Here is a 20,346-nt window from a genome sequence, read left to right as displayed (position 1 = left end):
GGACGTCCGCACCAGGGGCCTGGGTTAACGCAGGCATCGCTGATTCAGCGGGGACTCTCGTCCGCTCAAGGGCTCTGGGTGCCGAGGACGCGGTTCCCGTGGGCTGACCCGGCAGCGGGAACCGTTCCTTCCGACCCGAAGGCCGCACCAGCTGGGCTGGTTCGGCCAGGCCGCCTGACAAGAAGCGCGTTTCCCCCCGCTGGGCAGGGTGAACCGGAGGCTTCGACGACTTAAGCCTTCCTGTGGAGTCCTTTCTGCGAGCTTGGTTGCGAGGGTCAAGGTCGTGTTTTGAGGACGGCATCCTTGGCGAACACTCTCTGGACCGGCGGTCCGGGGAACAAAGCACCCTTGAGTCCCGGGGTACGAAGACTCAGTCGCCATCAGGAGACCTACTCCTCCTATACTTACGTCCTGGGGAGCGGGAGCGCTTGCTACTGTACCTGAAGCGCGACCTTGAACGGGATCGCTTGCTCCTGGACCGCTCCCTCCGACGACGGTGTTTTCTCCTGACTTCCTCCCCCGATGAGAAATAATCATCCAACGAACCCGACGACACTGTACTTATTGTATGTCGGCCGGTAGCGGGAACCGCGGGGGACTTCTTCACGCGTTGAGTGCCCGAGGTCGACAGCTGAAGGAAATCTTCGGGGACTTCCGTGAGGGGGGCCGGGAACGATTCAAGGCGCTCCATGCTAGGGAGCCAGGGGTCCAGGGCCACTTCCATCCTTAAGGGTGACCTACCCGGCGTCTTTGGAAGCCTCCAACCGAAGGCATCATTACCCGAAGATCGTAACTTCTTCTGGTTGTTTCCGCCTACCGAAGACCCTGAAGCACAGGCCCACGAGGGCGGCGAAGACACAGACACCGTGTTACTACCCCACAAGGGGTCATCGGAGGACACGTGCCCCCCAAGCACAAGGGCCGACTCTCCGGACGCACTACTGGGTTCTTCACTAGCCCTAGAAGGGCCCGCAATCGGCACTGCACTTTCACTAGGTTCTTGGGGAAGGTCGTGTTCCTTCTCTACGACAGACTTACCTCGTCCCCTATTCTGTGTAGGGGACGGCGAAACAGAGGCCCCGTCGGACCTCTCACTGGGTGATGGTAGCGGCGAAGTAACACTAGCTTTTCTGGGGGAATGTTTAGCCGATTTTCTCTTTTTCGTACCGTAACGTACCCACTGGATATCACTCCAGCCTATACACTCGGGGCACGTATCTGCTGACGAACAAACCCTTCCCCTACAGGAGGAGCAAAGGGAGTGAGGGTCCACTTCAGGCTTGGAGAGGAACGCTCCACACGATTTACCGGCCCTAGGCCCCGGACAACGGTGGATTTGCTCCATAATGCACACAAGCAAGACACAAGTACGAAGGGAATCAAGGAATACACTGGGTAAGCACACGGGTGGAAGGTGAACACACAGGAACACCCGGGAAAAGTACACAGGAAAACACAAGTTACCACGCGGGGAACACGTGGGGCACTTAGAACGCACACAAAGGATCGATAGAGAATGAGGGCGACGTGTTCACACGTCGCGACCAGAGAACTTACAGAAGAAGCTGACCCGGCCGGACATCAACCTACGATAAGCCTACCCTCGGGGCACATTCCTTAATGCCGGGGGTAGGCCTCCTTAGAAAACAGGGTGGGGGGTACACTACACAAAAACTCTGGTCGGTAGAGAGGAGGTTACAGGTAACTCCTAAGAAAGTAGTTCGAGGTAAGTATTCGTGTTGGAACAAACTAATTTTCAAAATATACATCTATTTATAACATCATAAACTATGATTTCTTAAATAGAAGGCTTTCCACTTAAGCTTTTCATCCTTTTCATACTTTTTGCTATCATCATGCAGGAACGCAAACCAACCCATAGTCAGGATGCTACTATAAATTAAATTTCCCCTCCATCAGTTTGCAAACTTTATCATTGCTCTGTTCCCAAAGTGATCCTTGAGCATGCGTATTAAGTTCTAGGCCTGGTAGCAAGTGCTTATGAACTATGCTCTGTACTGGACAAGCAATGATGAAACCATAATTGCATGATTGTTTTCTAACACCTCAGTTTGTATTTGAAAACAAAGTTTAGTAGTCATTTTTACGACAGGAATGGTTTGATGGTGGTTTTTGAGGTTCTGCCCCTTCAGATTATGGCCTATAAGAAAAATTGCATGATGTGATTTATGATACTCTGCTCCCTTGGGAATGAGGTTGACGTTCCACATAAGAGTTTTAGTCCATTGATTGCCAGAACATTGCCATTTTATGTCATTGATATCCTCAACCATTTGTCATGTTAATAAACCAGTTATGTCCAGCCAGTCTTTTTGTTAAGACCTAGTTGCTGCTTCCTAAAAGGAAACAAGAAGGATTATACTAGTGAAGGGTTTGAATATTGAAATTCCTGGTAGTGTAAACGAGCTGAAACAGGCGTGATGAATGAAGCAAAGAAGGAAATAGTAGGTGAGGAGGAGAGTAGTGTGCTTGAAAGGGAATTATCATGAGATAATAAAAGATAAATATGTTGTATGATGTAACAGTGCATTTTTATTTGGGATGAAATCGACTGATAAATACAGAGAACATAATTATTAAAAGGAACATAATTTAGGGATCGAATGTAGAAGGAAATGTTGCAGTTCTTGAGTGAGAATGATTACTGAGGGAGTGACTTGAATGTAAGGCATGAGGGTATGGAAGACAGCAAATATGAAGACGAGAATAATACTTGCGATGTACAAGACAGTATCAACAGGAGGGTAAATGTCTGCATGCATGATGTGCAAGGGGGAAGGATGACATATGTGAATATATATAAAGTGAATATTGCAGTCTGATTGACATGGGTGCAATAGTATCATTAGTGAATAGTTATTAGGGAAATTGAGAGGTATGACTATAATTGGGAAGTGAAAAAGGCAGTGTAAGGGGAGAAATTTGCTTTATTTTAGGAAGAGGTGTTATTAAAGATGAAACTATGGAGTGAGAAAGTTTTACATAATTTTACTGTAATGGGTGAGAAAGAAATGCCTAGTTGTTTCCAAATCAGAATGGATTTTTGGAGACTGAATGATGTGTCAGCCGATATTGGTAATGGACTGCTCATGAAGAATGGCTGCAAGGTGATAGTAATTGAGGATAATGATGTATTTAAGGCAAATTTGTTGAAATGATTGATATCACGAAAAGCAAAAATGATTTGTTGACTAAAGAAGAAGTGGAAGAAATGCACGACGAATACTTGGAAATTAATGTTACGTTAATGTATCCATATGGTATTAGGATAGAAGGAGGGCCATATGATTTGGAAGTGTATAAGAAGTTGGCAAAATGATTCATTTAGTGTGAGAATAAAGTTTATTTTTTGCACAAGTAAGTGGATAAAAATATATATGTCCTTGTATTTCTGATGCAAGTGGCTTTAAGTGTGTGTTTGTTCGTACATGACAGTTATGGGCATATGTTGAAGAATAAATTTTGGAAGTACATGCAAGAGAGATTGTTTACACCTGGACTGAGTAAAATTTTAAGGGATGTAAAGCCTACCTGTTAGAAATTCCAGAAACACAAGTATCAGCAAGTGCATCCTAGTCCGCATGTGTTGAGAATACATATGAAAGAACCGTTTGAGATGTTTGTGATTGGTTGTGTTTCATTGCCTCTGACTGCTACAGGACATGTAGGAATGAGATCACATGAGTAAATTTACGTATACCGTACATATTAAGAAGTGAGCATGGTTAGTCAAGTGATGTTGGCGATGTGTGTGTGAATGTAAGCCTGCGACAAGGTAAGTGATAATGGTGCAGTAATTATTGGATGGAAGTTTGAGCAGATGATAAGAGAATGGGGTAGTGATCACATGTATTCGACTCCGTGTATGCCAAGCGCGAATTATTTTGCTGAAAGAACTATGAAAACAATGACTGAAATTTTGTAAATGATGAGTACACAACGTATTATAATGATTGGGATTTATATGAAGGGCATACGTTGTGGGCATATTATGCAACAGTGCTCAAGAGTACAAGTATGTCTCTGTTCAAATTTATATTGAATTTTGAAAATATGGTAAGACCTATGGTGGGTTTGACCGACAATGATAAAGATGTCTGGAAGAAAGTGAATGAGAGGTTTGAAAGCTGCAAAGTTGGAGAGAGTGTATTAAAAGAAGTTATTGAAAAATGTAGAATGAATGTTAATAAGGTCCTTGATAAATTGGAAGGTCTGTATAAAGTGTTAAATGTTGGTTGTTCAAGTGGATGGTGGTGCATAAGAAGTTAGTGGGCATCAAAACCAGTTTCGCAAATGAAAGAAAGTGAAAGGATATATTCAGGAGAATGAAAGGAATAAATGGTTGAAAATGAATTGGTATGAACCCAGAATAGGGGAGAAGCTATGATTGGAGGATAAGCAATTGATGTTAGCTGAGTATGGAAGAAATATAAAGCTTGTGAAAAAAAAATATTGGAAAAGAACACAAGAATAATTTTTAGGAAAAGGTGGGAATTAGAATAGGCTTGACAAAGAAGTGTAAACATGCATGTGATTATGGAAGATAAATGTATTGATTCAGTTAAAAGGTGGCTGGGTATGAATGATACTTATAATCTGTGTGGCTTTATTTTATAGAAACTTAACAAAAGTATGACCAATGCAAGAGATAAAAAAGTGAATGATAAGTAATAAAATAATTCTTATGTCCGAGTAGAAAATAGTTTTGATGCAATGGTGATGGAAACGAGGGATATTTTAGGACTGGGTGATAATGAAGTAGTTGAGTTAGTAGCATAAAGGGAAGTCGTAAATATGCAACGTATGATAGCGACATGGAAGAGGTAAATGAGAGAATATATGAAGGCCTAATTACTCAAAGCAGACTTTAACTGGGTAATAAAGAAAAATCAGTTGTATGAAAATATTTGGCAAAGTAAGGTGGTAGGAATATGGAGTGATTTTTTTTTGCATTTTTCTTTACTAGTTGTCTTGGCTTGGTTTGCCAAATCATTCACAGCCCAAGAAGAAAAGCCAACGAGCGAAAGAGGTAGTTAGTGCACAGTAATGATTGTAGTGAGTAAGAACGTTAGAATGGTTGAAGGTTTGTTGTTTGCACGTTTTGTTAGATATGTTAGGACAACAGAGAAAATCTTGAGCGATTACTTTTTTTTTTTTCTTTTTTTTTTACTGACTGCAGCAGTAGCACGTTATCATTTCGAATGCTAGAATTATTCACCATTTATCATATTGGTAGTGACTTCGTTTATTTATCAGTCAGTATCATTTCATCTTTGCTTCGTGTGGTTGTAAATGATAAAATCAGTTATTGTTTATCTTAATTATAGTGTGATAGTTTAGTTAGGTAGTAGTGTTTGAAAAGCATTTTTTTTTATTTTTTTTTTATTTTCAGGCTGGCTGTAATTCTTCCTTTAGAAATCCAGTTTCCAATTGATCATAAGGAGGTGACTGCTATGTAGATCTCCCAAACTGATAATTAATGACCATGCTTTTATACTGTATATAAGGACTGAATGGACTTCTCTTGAAGGATAGTGATATGATTGTTGATGACCCAGCCTGGAAAAGTTTCAAATGTTCTTGGTATAGATTGATGATTTTAATGAAAAATTGGCCCAAATATGGAAAGTTTAATGGAGTGTCAGCCATGGAACTGTGGAACACTGCTAAGTTTTAGACTGTTCAGTCTCTTGTGTGGACGGTGTCCATGTCCACACCCACACACGGAATGCTGTGGAGGGATGTAAAGAACAAACCCCACCTCCTTGAATCAAACTTACTGACAATAGCTCCAAAACACAAACTTTCCCCTAACTTAATCAGCAACTGGACTCTTAGACAGAAAGGATATTTCAAACTTTATAATCCATAAAAGTATATTTCTTACAACTAGAAAAAAAATCATCAAATACCAACACCATCTTATAACAACTTAATGTACAAAATTCTAAACTGGAATTCGTTTACATTTCTAAAAATAAAAGTTAAACCCCTGGGTGGTCAAAAGATTTAAAACTTTTCCCTCAACCCTCAAGACCTTTAGGAAGGAAATTCCATGGATTGAAAAGTCATCGAGATATAGAATAGCTCATATGCTTAGGAAATGGAGCTACTTCACGACTGGAGTTCTGACTCTTTTGAAGACCTTTGGAGCAGTTCTTAGGCTGAAGATCGTGATGCTTAATTGATAGTTTTTTTTTTCCATAAAAACCTATCTTATGAAATTCCTCAAATCTGAATGAATGGGGATGTGAAAATATAGAGAAGAGAGGTGTAGGGATAACATCAAATCATTATTTTGCACAGATGAAAGAGCTGATGAGATTATCTTCATCATGTACTTTGGGAGGGAGGGAAACCTTTGAGGTTAAACACATCTTTGACTGGCCTCCAATCTTTAGAGGTTTTGGAAATCAGGACTGTGCAGTTGTAAAATACTGGGGTTGTCTTAGGAAATGTCTCGATTTTTTTCTGTATATGCTACAGATCTTACTTCACTTCTTCCTGAAGTCATGATTTTTATGGGTTGTTGTAGCCAAGGAGGGCTATTGGAAACTCCACTAAGGAAGGCTACGTCGTTAAAAGATGCTAATGTTCCCCAAAAACCTGAGGAATTGGACTTATTGGGATGGCTCTCCAGATGTCATAGGTGTTCTTAAAAACCATCTTTTTTAGGAAAGGAGAAAGGGTTAAGGAGTGGGGTTGCTTAGATTTTAGAGTCATAGAAGATATCAAAGACAAAAAATGGTCTGGATGTAACTGGAGTCTTGTACAAAATATCTAATAGACTTTGCTAGAATTTTTTTGGCTAGCTTTGTCAAAAAGAGGACCTAATGTCAGACAGGATAAGAGGCAATTTTTTTGTCCTTTGGTAACTCACTTGCTAAGTTGTACCCTTCTTTACAAGACTGCACAAGAAAAGAAATGTATGAATTCATTTATAGAATCAGCCAACTTGCAATCCAGGCACTTGAAAAATGACCAAATCTCGGAGACACGAGGCGTGGGTAAAATTGGAGGAAGGTCCACGAAAGAACTAATATTTATGAAGATTACTCCCAGAAAGGAATCTGTAAAAGGGACGTCCAAGCACTTCAGCAGAGTAAAACTGATTCAAAATATTCTTAGTTCAAGTAAACATTTTCCATTAACCAAAATTCAATTGAAGAAATTAATAAATCCGTGATCATTTATGTAAAATAATTTGGAAAAAATAAACAAGTTACTAGGTGAAAGATGGAAACGATTATTGAAGAAATTAAGGTAGCGGGGAAGCCCTGTCCCCCTGCCAGCTTAACAGTATCCCCAGTTGCCATTTCTGTTGCAAACAAGAGAATACAGCTTTCATTTTCCTTAACTCCACCAGTAGGAGAAATAAGTTTTCAGTGGACATAGAAGACAGAACTAGAGAAAGATGTTCCTTCATGGAGTAGGAATGAGCTCTAACTGCATGGCCAAGTTAAGGAAGGGGGAACTTTGCATAAAGTTAAAAAAAAAAAAAAAAAAAGGCTTGCTCAAGACCTTATCAAACTTTTTCCTGATGGCATTAAACAATTTACACTTAATGGGGAATTGGGAAGGCATCATCAGGTGAGGGAAAAAGTTGGAAGAGTTATCCACTACATGTGCCATATGAACTTATTTTGGATATAGGATCTTGATCTTACTTAAAAAGCAAACAAAAGACCGAGAAGGATCCAGATAGTATAACTAGTACAGCTTAGAATGTCTTAAGAGTTAATGTAGGAGAGAAAATTTTTTATTTCTTGATTAAATGGATTATCAGTTACAATGGTTCTTTCTTTACTGGGAAAAAAGGAACCTCTTTTGAACAGAGATGAGGCGCAGCAGGAATAGACCTCAAAGCAGAAGAGAAGAGGCATTTTCTAAATTTCAATCTTTTAAAAACACTTGATAACTTCCCATATCTATCACCAATCAACATGTATCAACGGCAAGCACCAATCTTTTAACGTTTTACTCAAAGGCACATAAAAGAAGTTAATATTATTTTCTCTTTTACTAATTCACTTTCACCCTTTCAATCAAGTTCTGTAGATGTTAAAAAGTCATTGTGAAATAACAATGCAATTTTCAATTGAAGGTACTATCAAATAAGTGTATCCTAACCTCAAGCAGGTTTGGTTTTCTATATTGAATGAAACACCCATGAACATAATTGGTACTTACAGGACCTGTTACTTCCATTGAACCTGAGGCTGAAGTTGGGTTTGATTTAATTGCTGGCTCTGTGCTCAGGTCTTGTAGTCCCTGAAACAAAGCATATTCTAGTCAGTCAAGTTTAATGTCATCATATATGTAACTGCCAAATTAGAATTTATGTCATAGCCAATATAAATGAAAAAAATAGGGTACAATAAATAATGATCCGATACAACAACCTTTTTTTTATTCACATTTACAGGTCCAAGGTGGGATTGGACTTCTGAGAAATCCAGATAAAATATAGCAATAATCTAAGCCTACATTAGGCAACTTCCATACAGCCATAACCTTATGCAGGAACTGCACATATTTTTCAAAATTGTTTTTCTGGTCATGCATCCATGTTATGTCTCAGTTTAAAATAATATACAGTGAACCCTCGTTTATCGCGGTTGATAGGTTCCAGACCCGGCCGCGATAGGTGAAAATCCGCGAAGTAGTGACACCATATTTACCTATTTATTCAACATGTATATTCAGACTTTTAAAACCTTCCCTTGTACGTAGTTCTGTTAACAAACTACCCTTTAATGTACAGAACACTTAATGCATGTACTACAGTACCCTAAACTAAAACAGGCACAAATAATAAAGGCGATTTTATATCATGCGTTTCCTAAACACGCCAAAAAGCACGATAAAAAATGGCAACCAATGTTTTGTTTACGTTTCTCTGATCATAATGAAGAAACAAACGCATTTAGTGTACACATCTGTGTATAGGTTAGTTTTTGCATCGATTATATTGATTATACAGTACTGTATGTTGATTTTGTTATTACCAATGTTTTACTTAATTTTTCTTAGGACTTCCAAATGAAATGTTTTTCTTTATGATGCCGCCTGAAACGACGGCGTCATAAAGTACGCTCAGTAAACAACCACGCTCAGAACAAAGAAGGCATTTAACGCGCATGATGAAAGTGATAAATATGTTATTTTCCTAAGTAAAATAAATTTTTGAATATACTTACCCGATGATCATATAGCTGTCAGCTCTGCTGCCCGACAGAAAAAACCTACGGGCGGAATACGCCAGCGATCGCTATACAGGTGGGGGTGTACATCAACAGCGCCATCTGTCAAGTAGGTACTCAAGTACTCGATGTCAACATAGAACCAATTTTCTCCTCTGTCCACTGGGTCTCTATTGGGGAGGAAGGGCGGGTCCTTTAATTTATGATCATCGGGTAAGTATATTCAAAAATTTATTTTACTAAGGAAAATAACATTTTTCAATATTAAACTTACCCGATGATCATATAGCTGATTCACACCCAGGGGGGTGGGTAGAGACCAGCATTACATGTTGACATTATATGAGCTAAGTATTCCGTATTTCATTTTAGCAGTTATTCAAAATAACAAGCATAAAATAAATAAGTACCTGGTAAGGAAGACGACTTGAACAATTACTCTGCCTTTTTAAGTACGTCTTCCTTACTGAGCCTCGCGATCCTCATAGGATGCTGAGCGACTCCTAGGAGCTGAAGTATGAAGGGTTGCAACCCATACTAAAGGTCCTCCTCTAAACCTCTAATCTAGGCGCTTCTCAAGAAATGACTTTGACCACCCGCCAAATCAAGTAGGATGCGAAAGGCTTCTTAGCCTTCCGGACAACCCAAAAATATTTCAAGAGAAAGATTAAAAAGGTTCTGGAATTAGGGAATTGTAGTGGTGGAGCCCCCACCACTACTGCACTCGTTGCTACGAATGGTCCCAGAGTGTAGCAGTTCTCGTAAAGAGACTGGACATTCTTAAGATAAAAGACGCGAACACTGATTTGCTTTTCCAATAGGTTGCGTCGAATATACTTTGCAGAGATCTATTTTGTTTAAAGGCCACGGAAGTTGCGACAGCTCTAACTTCGTGTGTCCTTACCTTCAGCCAAGCTTGGTCTTCCTCATTCAGAAGGGAATGAGCTTCTCGTATTAACAGTCTGATAAAATAGGATAAAGAATTCTCTGACATAGGCAAAGATGGATTCTTAACTGAACACCATAAAGCTTCAGACGGGCCTCGTAAAGGTTTTTAAAATAGAACTTAAGAGCTCTTACAGGACATAAGACTCTTTCTAGTTCATTTCCAACCATACGATAAGTTTGGAATATCGAACGATATTGGTTAAGGCCGAGAAGGCAGCTCGTGTTTGGCTAGAAAACCAAGTTGTAGAACATGTAGCCGTTTCGGATGAGAATCCGATGTTCTTGCTGAAGGCATGAATCTCACCGACTCTTTTAGCTGTGGTTAAGCATATCAGGAAAAGAGTCTTAAAGGTGAGATCTTTCAGGGAGGCTGATTGAAGCGGTTCGAACCTGTCTGACATAAGGAATCTTAGAACCACGTCTAAATTCCAACCAGGTGTAACCAAACGACGCTCCTTCGTGGTCTCAAAAGACTTAAGGAGGACCTGTAGATCTTTATTGTTGGAAAGATCTAAGCCTCTGTGAAGGAAGACTGATGCCAACATGCTTCTGTAACCCTTGATAGTGGGAGCTGAAAGAGATCGTTCTTTCCTCAGATATAAGAGGAAGTCAGCTATTTGAGTTACAGAGGTACTGGTCGAGGATACGGATACTGACTTGCACCAGTTTCGGAAGATTTCCCACTTCGATTGGTAGACTCTAAGGGTGGATGTTCTCCTTGCTCTAGCAATCGCTCTGGTTGCCTCCTTCGAAAAACCTCTAGTTCTCGAGAGTCTTTCAATAGTCTGAAGGCAGTCAGACGAAGAGCGTGGAGGCCTTGGAGTACCTTCTTTACGCGTGGCAGACGTAGCAGGTCCACCCTTAGGGGAAGTGTTCTGGGAACGTCTACTAGCCATCGAAGTACCTCGGTGAGTTATTCTCTCGCGGGCCAGAGGGAAACAACTAGCGTCAACTTTGTCCCTTCGTGAGAGGCGAACTTCTGCAGTACCTTGTTGACAATCTAGAACGGAGGGAATGCATATAGATCTAGATGTGACCAATCTAGTAGAAAGGCATCTATATGAACTACTGCTGGGTCCGGGATAGGTGAGCAAAGTATTGGGAGCCTCTTGGTCATCGAGGTTGCAAAGAGATCTATGGTTGGCTGGCCCCAGGTGGCCCAAAGTCTCTTGCATACATCCTTGTGGAGGGTCCAATCTGTTGGAATTATTTGTCCCTTCCTACTGAGACAATCTGCTATGACATTCAAGTTGCCTTGGATGAACCTCGTTACTAGTGAAAAGTCTAGACCTGTTGAACAGGTGAGGAGGTCTCTTGCGAACTCGTACCATGTCAGAGAGTAGGTCCCTCCTTGCTTGGAGATGTACGTCAAAGCAGGGTGTTGTCCGTGTTCACCTCCACCACTTTGCCTTGAAGGAGAGACCTGAAGCTTTTCCAGGTCAGACGTACTGCCAGTAGCTTCTTGCAGTTGAAATGCATTGTCCTTTGACTCGAGTTCCATAATCCCGAGCATTCCCTACCGCCTAATGTCGCACCCCAGCCTACGTCCGATGCGTCCGAGAAGAGAACGTGGTTGAGTGTCTGAACAGTCAGGGGAAGACCCTTTCAAAGGTTGATAAAGTCCTTTCACCAAGTCAGACCAGACTTTAACTTTCCGGAAACCGGGATCGAGACCGCTTCTAGCGTCTTGTCCTTTTCCAGTGAAAAGCTAGATGATACAGAAGAGGACGGAGGTGTAGTCTTCCAAGTGACACAAAATGAACCACGGATGACAGTGTCCTAACCAGACTCATCCACAGCCTGACAGGGCAGCGTTCCTTCTACAGCATCTTCTGGATGGATAGCAGGGCTGGGGGTTGATCGTCTTGTTCAGCAAAGTCCTCATCAGAGGGTTCCTCATCCGAAACTGATGAGGAAACGGCAACGGAGAGGGCAACGTCTGACTTGCTGAATCCGGTCGCACTGGTGGATGCGTGACGGAGCCGGACACAATATCATGGTACTGCTGCACAGTCTGTGAACTGTCAACCATGGGGACGTGAGGAAGTACAGCGTCAACCCGAAACTGTCTAGACTGTCTGGGTTGTGCAGTCAACCCCCTACCGGGTTGCTGAGGTTGCCGCACTGTGTCACAACAAGTCACCTCTGCTGGTTGTTGAACGTCTTCCTAGTGACACACTGAACGTCCACAACCACCTCCGAGAGTCGCTTAACGACAACGTGCGACTGGCAACCCACACTGGGTCGCATCGGTGGAGGAACCACCTCAACTGGCGGACGCGAGTAGGATACCTCAGCGTCAACAGGGCGCACAACCAACCGGTAGGAAGGTTGTTGGCCAGAAGGTTCTTCTCGGTAAAAAATCCTCTATCAAGGACACAAGCTTGGACTGCATGTCTTGCAACAAAGCCCATTAGGGTCTATGGGAGCAGGTGTGGCAACAGACGGGGTTAGCGACCGAAGCGGAACCATTTACCATCCCTGGAAGCCTTGTTATGCTTTAATTAAAGTCCATAGGAGGCTAAGCAGCTTAAGGCTCCTCTCCAAATGACAGAGTCCTCAAAGGAATATCAGTAGGAGGGAGAACAGCACTTTCTCATCTACAGGAACCATGTCCGAGAAAAGCTAGGCTATCTCAGTGAGGTTCTCACTGGTGCATAAGCAGCAGACCAGAAGGCAACGTTATGTAACTGCTTGATAGTCTGTGAACTGTCAAAAACTGAACTGTCAACCACAACAGGGCGTGAGGACATACAGCACTGGTGCATTAGTAGCAGACCAGAAGGCAACGTCATGTAACTGCTTGACAGTCTGTGAGCTGGCAACAACCAAAGCTGTGTGGGGAAGCCTCAACTCCTGACTGACTAGTCTGCTGCGGGCGAGTGGCGGTAACCACAGTGGGTTGCGGAGGCTGACACACCGTGTCAAAACACGGCAGCTTGTGGTAGCTCACGCACGGCAACGGAGTGCTCCGTGTGTCTGTGGGAGTCAGCATGCGTCTGGCAGGGTCGACTGCGCATGGGTGGAGGAGCTCTCACAACAAGAGTGTGGGAGCAGGCAGCCATGCTGGGCGCACAACCGTGGCAGGTTGTAGGCAAACGGGTGCATCGTCAACCTTCTCCGCAGTCGGAGTGTGGGAGCAGGCAACAACCAAAGCGGAGTGGTGGTGCGTGGTGGGGACTGCCGTGGGTTGCGGAAACTAACGCATCGCGTCAAAACACGGCAGCTTGACTCCACCTTCCCACTGCTGATGCGGTAGCTCACGCATGTTAACGGAGGGTGCCGCACGTCGGCTAACGTCAACATGCGCCTGGCAGGGTCGATTGCGCATCGGAGGTGGAGCTCTCCGCAGCCGGAGTGTGGGAGCAGGCAGCCTCAGCGTGAGCTGGGCGCACAACCGTGGCAGGTTGTAGGCTAACGGGAGCAGTGTCAACCTTCTCCGCACGAAACTCCTGCATAACCGCAGCTAACTGAGTCTGCATAGACTGCAGTAAAGACCACTTAGGGTCTACAAAAACGGCAACAGACGGAGCTACTGTCCGTTGTGACTGAGGGTCTAAAACAGCTGGTGCGGCAACAGACGGAGTTACTGCCTGTTGCGGTACCACCTTGCCTCTCTTGGGAGGTGTGCAGTCGTCGGATGACTGCAGCGAGTCCGAACTGACCCAGTGGCTACACCTAGGCCGTTGGACTTGCGCGGAAGGGACCGACTTGCACTTAAAAAGCTGCAAGATGTGGTCCATGGTTTCTTACGAGAAACCTCTTCCGCAGACGAGGAATAAATGGGCTCTCTCGTCTTTGTGTGGGTGGGGCGATCTTGGGTAGATACGCCCGAAACCACGGAGGGAAAAACGTCTGTTCGTTGATCAAGGCCTGTGGAACCCATAAGTCGTTCGACATTACTTCTCCCCTGGGCTTGGGAGCTTGTAAGAGGTCCCGGACTAGGTGAACGACTGGCACGAACAGACGAACCCTCGGACGCAACACTGTAACACTTTGCGCATATCACTTTATCACTTTTGATTTTCTGTTTTGCACTTATATCACTGAAATCGAAACTTTAACTGATTTCTACCTGAAACACGCAATCCTATCCTTCATTAAAAGGTAGTAATTGCGAAAACAGTCTTACAATGCAACAGAAAAACATAAATAAAGATAAAGAATTCAGTGGCTGGAAAAGAGACTAAACACTAGATCAAATAAACTACGTTTACAATCTCTCACCGCACAAAGCCTGGGAACAAGAATAAAACCCTAGAAATGTTTTACCTTCTTCCCCTACAGCGACTAGGGAGGAGAGTAAAAAACGAGAACAACGTTACCCGCTTGAACGAAACGTTTATTCTCCTCTCTCTCCCTCCGTCTCTATCTCTCTCTCTCTCTTCTCTCTTGATTTCGCACCTGAGAGAAGAGCCCAATTATATATCGTTAAAACATGTTATTTGCTAAAGGAAAAAACTGAAAGGTTTTCCAAATAAAAAGTTCCTTTAATTTAGAATTTAAACCATTTAAGTTAAGAAAGAATGAACGAAACGCTAGAATCGGTTTACTCTTACTGCAAAGTGCAACCGTGATACACTCTCTCTCTATCGTAACGATAGAGCGCATGTTGAACGTTCTGAACGTCAACAACTGCGTAGACTAAAAAACTAAACGTTAGTTCATCTTTGAAAACAGTACGAGACTATCAAAGAAAATCTTTCATAAAACATTAAAATTAAAAAAGTATTAAATTCTTTAAAGGTTAAATACGATATAACGGGCTCAATGTTAATTAACTTCGGTTCCAAGTTAGGACCGCCTACTATTAGGAAAGGTCGCATATAAACAAACATAAAAATTTATTTTTTATAAGTTTATAATGAATGGAAAGTTAATCGAAGAGGCCTATAAAGGCGGAGAGATATAAAATAAATAGAACTATAACGTGTTAAGCAAAATTACCAAAAACCTAAACACACTTCCGTCTAAGGGAAGGGTCGGCCATTTAAAAGTGAAAGAGAGTCCATACTCTCTTCGTCACCATAATTAAATCTATCCAAAACGAGTTCAAGTTTTGAAATGAAGAAAAAAAAAAAAACCCTGCATATCGAAAGCTCAAAACTGGAATAGTGTACTTCACCAAATCGTTGTGAAAACAAATCCAGTTAGGGACGGCGTATTTAGTAGGTCTTGCCAGTGGCACGACAGAGAGAAAATTGGTTCTATGTTGACATCGAGTACTTGAGTACCTACTTGACAGATGGCGCTGTTGATGTACACCCCCACCTGTATAGCGATCGCTGGCGTATTCCGCCCGTAGGTTTTTTCTGTCGGGCAGCAGAGCTGACAGCTATATGATCATCGGGTAAGTTTAATATTGAAAAAATGATATTTACAGTAAAAGCTTTTAGAAAATATGTTATTACAAATATTATTTACCGTATCTATATAAAATCATACAGTACATACTGTACGTAGCAAAGCAGGAAAACAATTTACGAGAGAGAGAGAGAGAGAGAGAGAGAGAGAGAGAGAGAGAGAGAGAGAGAGAGAGAGAGAGAGAGAGAGAGAGATTGTTTTACGTACGTAAATGTAAATTTTAAACAAAAAAAATATGATAGGTTACAACATGTATACTCTTCAGACTTTTAAAACCTTCCCTTTAACTTAATGCATACAGTACTAAACTAAAACAGGCACAAATAATAAAATGTTAGAATATTAAAGTAAAAAATAAAGATTGTTACTGTACTCACCACGAAAGAAGTTGAAGAAAAACTTGAATGATGATGGCGATGAATTTGCTGCACAGTAGAAATGATGATGATGAAGCTGATGATGTCTTCTACTGTGCAGCCAATGATAGTATTTTACGTCTCTTCAGACGGAGGTGTCTTTTCCTGGGATACCTCTTCAACTTCTTCCTGGGAAACTTCTTCAATTTCTTCTGAAGGCGTACTAGCAGGAGGAACTGGCTCTTTTTTGCGAGGCTGGAAGAACATTGTGATCGGAAGTTGCTGCCGCTGCTTCTTTTTTCGCTCTAAGAGCATCCTGTAGGGAGTCATGTCTTCATCGATCTTGTTGCAGAATTGCATAGACCAAACCATATCCTCGTCCCACTCTTGCAACATTTCTTTCAACTCCTTCGCATGGTTGCAGGCCTTGGCAAGCCGTTCTAATGTTAAGCCCGTTTCTTCAACATTTTCTTGGGTCTCTTCCTGCGTTTCACTCTCTTCTTCACTTGCCGATTTCGTCAGGTCTTCTAGGTCTGCGTCAGTTAGCGGCTCGGAATGGCAGTCCAACAACTCGTCGACGTCTTCAGTCGTTATGTCGCCAAACCCGTCACCTCCAATTATGGCAGCCAACTGCACAGATTTGCGTATTGCTGAGTGTTGGATTTCAGACGGAGTAAATCCCTCGTCGTCGTAAACAATCTGGGGCCACAACTTCTTCCAGCTCGCATTCACGGTTGCAGGTTTCATCTCTTGCAGTGCCTTCTGAATGTTCTGCAGGCACGTGGCTATGGTGTACTGCCACCAGTACGCCTTCAAGTTAAAATCTTCATCCTCATCATCTTGGGCAGCATCCACACACGCAACGAGGTCCGCCAAGGTATTCTTCGTGTAGAGGGCCTTGAACGCCCTGATAACCCCCTGGTCCATCGGTTGAATTAATGACGTGGTGTTGGGTGGCAGGAACTCAACCTGAATGCCCTCATGCGACAGATCAGTTGCGTGTCCACCAGCATTATCCATAAGGAGAAGGATCTTGAATGGCAAGCCCTTCTCTACGAGATATTTGCTGACTTGCGGGATGAAACACTGGTGGAACCAGTTGGAGGTCAGCATCTTCGTAATCCATGCTTTTGGATTATGCATCCAGTATAAGGGAAGGAGATTCTTATTTTTATTTTTCAAAGCGCGAGGATTTTTCGACTTATAAATAAGCCCCGGCTTTAGCAAAAATTCAGCAGCATTGCCACACATCACGAGGGTAACGCGATCCTTGAATGCTTTAAAGCCAGAGGCTTTGGCTTCTTCTTTGAACAGGAAAGTTCGCGACGGCATTCTCTTCCAAAACAAGCCGGTCTCATCCATATTAAAGACTTGTTCCGGCTTGTATCCACCTTCGGCGATAATATTCTTGAACGTCTGGTTCACGTAAGTTTCAGCAGCGGCAGTGTCAGCAGAAGCAGCCTCGCCATGCAGGGAAACGCTTTTCAGGGCGAAGCGTTTCTGAAACTTCGCGAACCATCCTTTGCTGGCGGAAAAACGTTGTTTCTGACGCTGGGAATCAGTGGATGTCCCTGGTTGAGGTTCATCTACATCATCATCTTCTTCAGCATGGTCGCCATCGTTGTCTTGAGGTTCCTTTGCCGCAAAATTCTCATACAAGCTCAAAGCCTTTGTTCGGATGGTGTTCGTATCCAAGGCTATGTTCTTCTTCCGGCAGTCGGCAATCCACACTGCTAAAGCACCTTCCATGCGTACGATCTTTTTATTACGCGTGGTAACGACTCGCTTCGCTGATCTGCTAAAGGTGATTGCAGCCGTCTTTCTAATGTTCGCCTCGTCCTTCTTGATATAGCGAACGGTGGATTCATTGATTCCTAAATGGCGGGCTGCGGCCGCGTAACTTCTACCGTCTTTTAACATATCGAGAAGCGTTACCTTCTCAGCAATCGTCATCATCCTTCGGTGGCGTTTAGGCTCACTACCAGCCTTAGTAGAAGCAGAACGCTTGGGAGCCATTGTACAGTAGGGTTTAACAGAAAGTTCAACAAAAAGTTCAACTTAAAACAGTCACGCACAGCACAGATTAAAGTTCACAAACTTAACAACGTCTACACAGCGATACGGCGGGAGAGAAAGTGGCCGCGAAAAGATGCTGGAAGTTGGAGATGCGGGCAAAACACCAATCACAGGCTAGATAACAAAACTTGAGTTCTGATTCGTCATCTATCAGCGCTTGAACCAATCACAACCCGTCTTATGCTACGTAGGTTACCAAATCAAAGTACAAGATACCCTGCGTATACAGTACAGTAATAATAATAATAATAAAAAATAATGATAAGAATGATAATAATAATAATAATGATAATAATAATAATAATGATAATAATAATAATAATAACAATAATAATTTTAATAACAACAACAACAATAATAATAATAACAATAATAATAATACAGCTTTACGTACGCTATTTTACGCTTTTGTTGTAGGATGTGTGTGTGTGTGTGTCTCTCTCTCTCTCTCTCTCTCTCTCTCTCTCTCTCTCTCTCTCTCTCTCTCTCTCTCTCTCTCTCTCTCTCGTACGCTTATTCGAGATGTGATTTTTACAACAAAGAATATTATTGGATGCAGTACTACGTACGTATACATACAAAAGATTCATGGAAAAGAAGCGCATCCATTACATTTGTAGTACAGTAGTAGCCATCAGCAGCCTTACACCATTCTAATATGGTATGACTGCATCTGATTTGCGTTTCATGTTCGATTTAATTTTACTACGTACTGTATACAGTACTGAATTATCGTATGATCACATTCTCTTTTCGTGTTTTATTTCTTTCTGTGCTGAATTATATGTCATATGTAATGCAATGAACAATCAGTAAGAGCAGATATTACTAATTACAGTATTAATGGAATTACAGGTAACGAAATATCGTATTTGGGGTCTTCAGATATCGCGGTATTTTCGAAATTTCCGGAAAATCCGCGATATGTATATATATATATATATATATATATATGGGTTATGAAAAAAACCCGCGAAGTGATGAATCCGCGATGGTCGAACCGCGAAGTAGCGATTGTTCACTGTATATGACAAAGAGGTTTTCAATATGTAACCAAAACAAAAGAGAGACTTTCAATATATAACCAAAACAAAAGAGAGACTTTCAACATTACAGGATATATTGTGAACATATGAATTGAGATAATTTTCAAGTACAGTATACAATTAGCCCTCATTATTCATAGGTTCTATCTTTGCAGATTCAGTCATTTATAACACAGAGAACCGTATAACCTACAAAATAAGAATCACGTATTCGCGATTTTGTCATAAGAATTCTTGCGGTCCAACAATTTCATACAGACAGCACTCCTTTGCCCGGGGCATGCTTCCCGCTGCTTCCCTTTCTGCCCAGCAAAACATCCCATTTCTCACTGACTCGGCCTCAGATTTGCATCATCTCTCCTCATGGCTGTATTTCCTGCTTTAATCCTTTTTTATACCAGTTTCACTTTGACGTTTTTTGAACATCATGCCCTTCAAGAGAGCTGTTTCAATGTCTAAAGGTAAATGTCCTAGATAAGTGCAAGGAAGGAATGAAACATGTATCCGTTAGAAGACTTTTCGGCATGAACGAGAGTACCGTGAAGTACATTGAGAAGAATGCAACTAAGATTCTAGCTGCTGTGGTTGCTAGTGCCCCACACAATGCGGTTGTATCGAAGGTGAGGGAGAGGGGCATGATAAAGATGGGAAATGCCCTATTCATGTGGATCGAGGACCAACATGGTAAATGAATTATCTTCGACTTGCTCACCAGCAGATTATCCCTGCAGACACCTTTATATGGCTTGATAAGCTTAACGACATTTTGGGCTGTAAAATATAAAAGTAACCGAGGAATTTTCCAGGCGAGTTACTGTATACAGTAGTTTATTTAATCAATTTGTTTAAATCTTGTTTAATTTTAGAGTAAAATGTAGAGACATGTTAATTTGATTAGTTTTCAGTACAGTTCCATGTAACATATGATTTTGTATTTACTTGATTTGATGTTACTGTAATTAGCAAACGTACTTTTGTCTTTAAAATGTAAAATGTAGTGTACTGTAGACACGTGTCTACAAAAGAATTGTACAAAAATGACAAATTTGGAAATAATTTGTATTTTTCCCAACTAATACAAGACTGTAGCTATTTATTTAGGATTATCTTTCAACAAAGCTGGATGGTTAGTCATTAAGACTTTTAATGCGAGGTGGCAACCCTACCCACCCACTATAGAGGTGAGGGTACCCAGCCACCTATATCTACTCACACATCAGTGAAGTACGTCACTCTTTTATTACAGGCAGGACTTATTGGGGGACAGGTGATGGCGGGACAATTTGTATGAATAGCTACAGGTTTGTATTAGTTAGGCAAATTTGTCATTTG

The 20,346-nt window shown here is 41.9% G+C and overlaps 1 protein-coding gene across 1 annotated transcript in view; it reads right to left on the bottom strand.

Annotated features, from left to right (window-relative positions):
• LOC137620080 (peroxisomal multifunctional enzyme type 2-like) overlaps nt 1–20,346 on the bottom strand; it is a 170,436-nt gene that overhangs the window by 21,611 nt on the left and 128,479 nt on the right. The window contains exon 8 of the mRNA XM_068350355.1: nt 8,212–8,292. Within this exon, the coding sequence (XP_068206456.1) occupies nt 8,212–8,292 (81 nt within the window). The remainder of the gene's footprint in view (nt 1–8,211; nt 8,293–20,346) is intronic.

Source organism: Palaemon carinicauda, chromosome 26 (genome assembly GCF_036898095.1).
Source record: "Palaemon carinicauda isolate YSFRI2023 chromosome 26, ASM3689809v2, whole genome shotgun sequence".
NCBI classification, from domain to species: Eukaryota; Metazoa; Arthropoda; class Malacostraca; order Decapoda; family Palaemonidae; genus Palaemon; species Palaemon carinicauda.
Note: the sequence above shows the minus strand (reverse complement) of the source record. Positions and strands in the feature narration are given on the sequence as shown.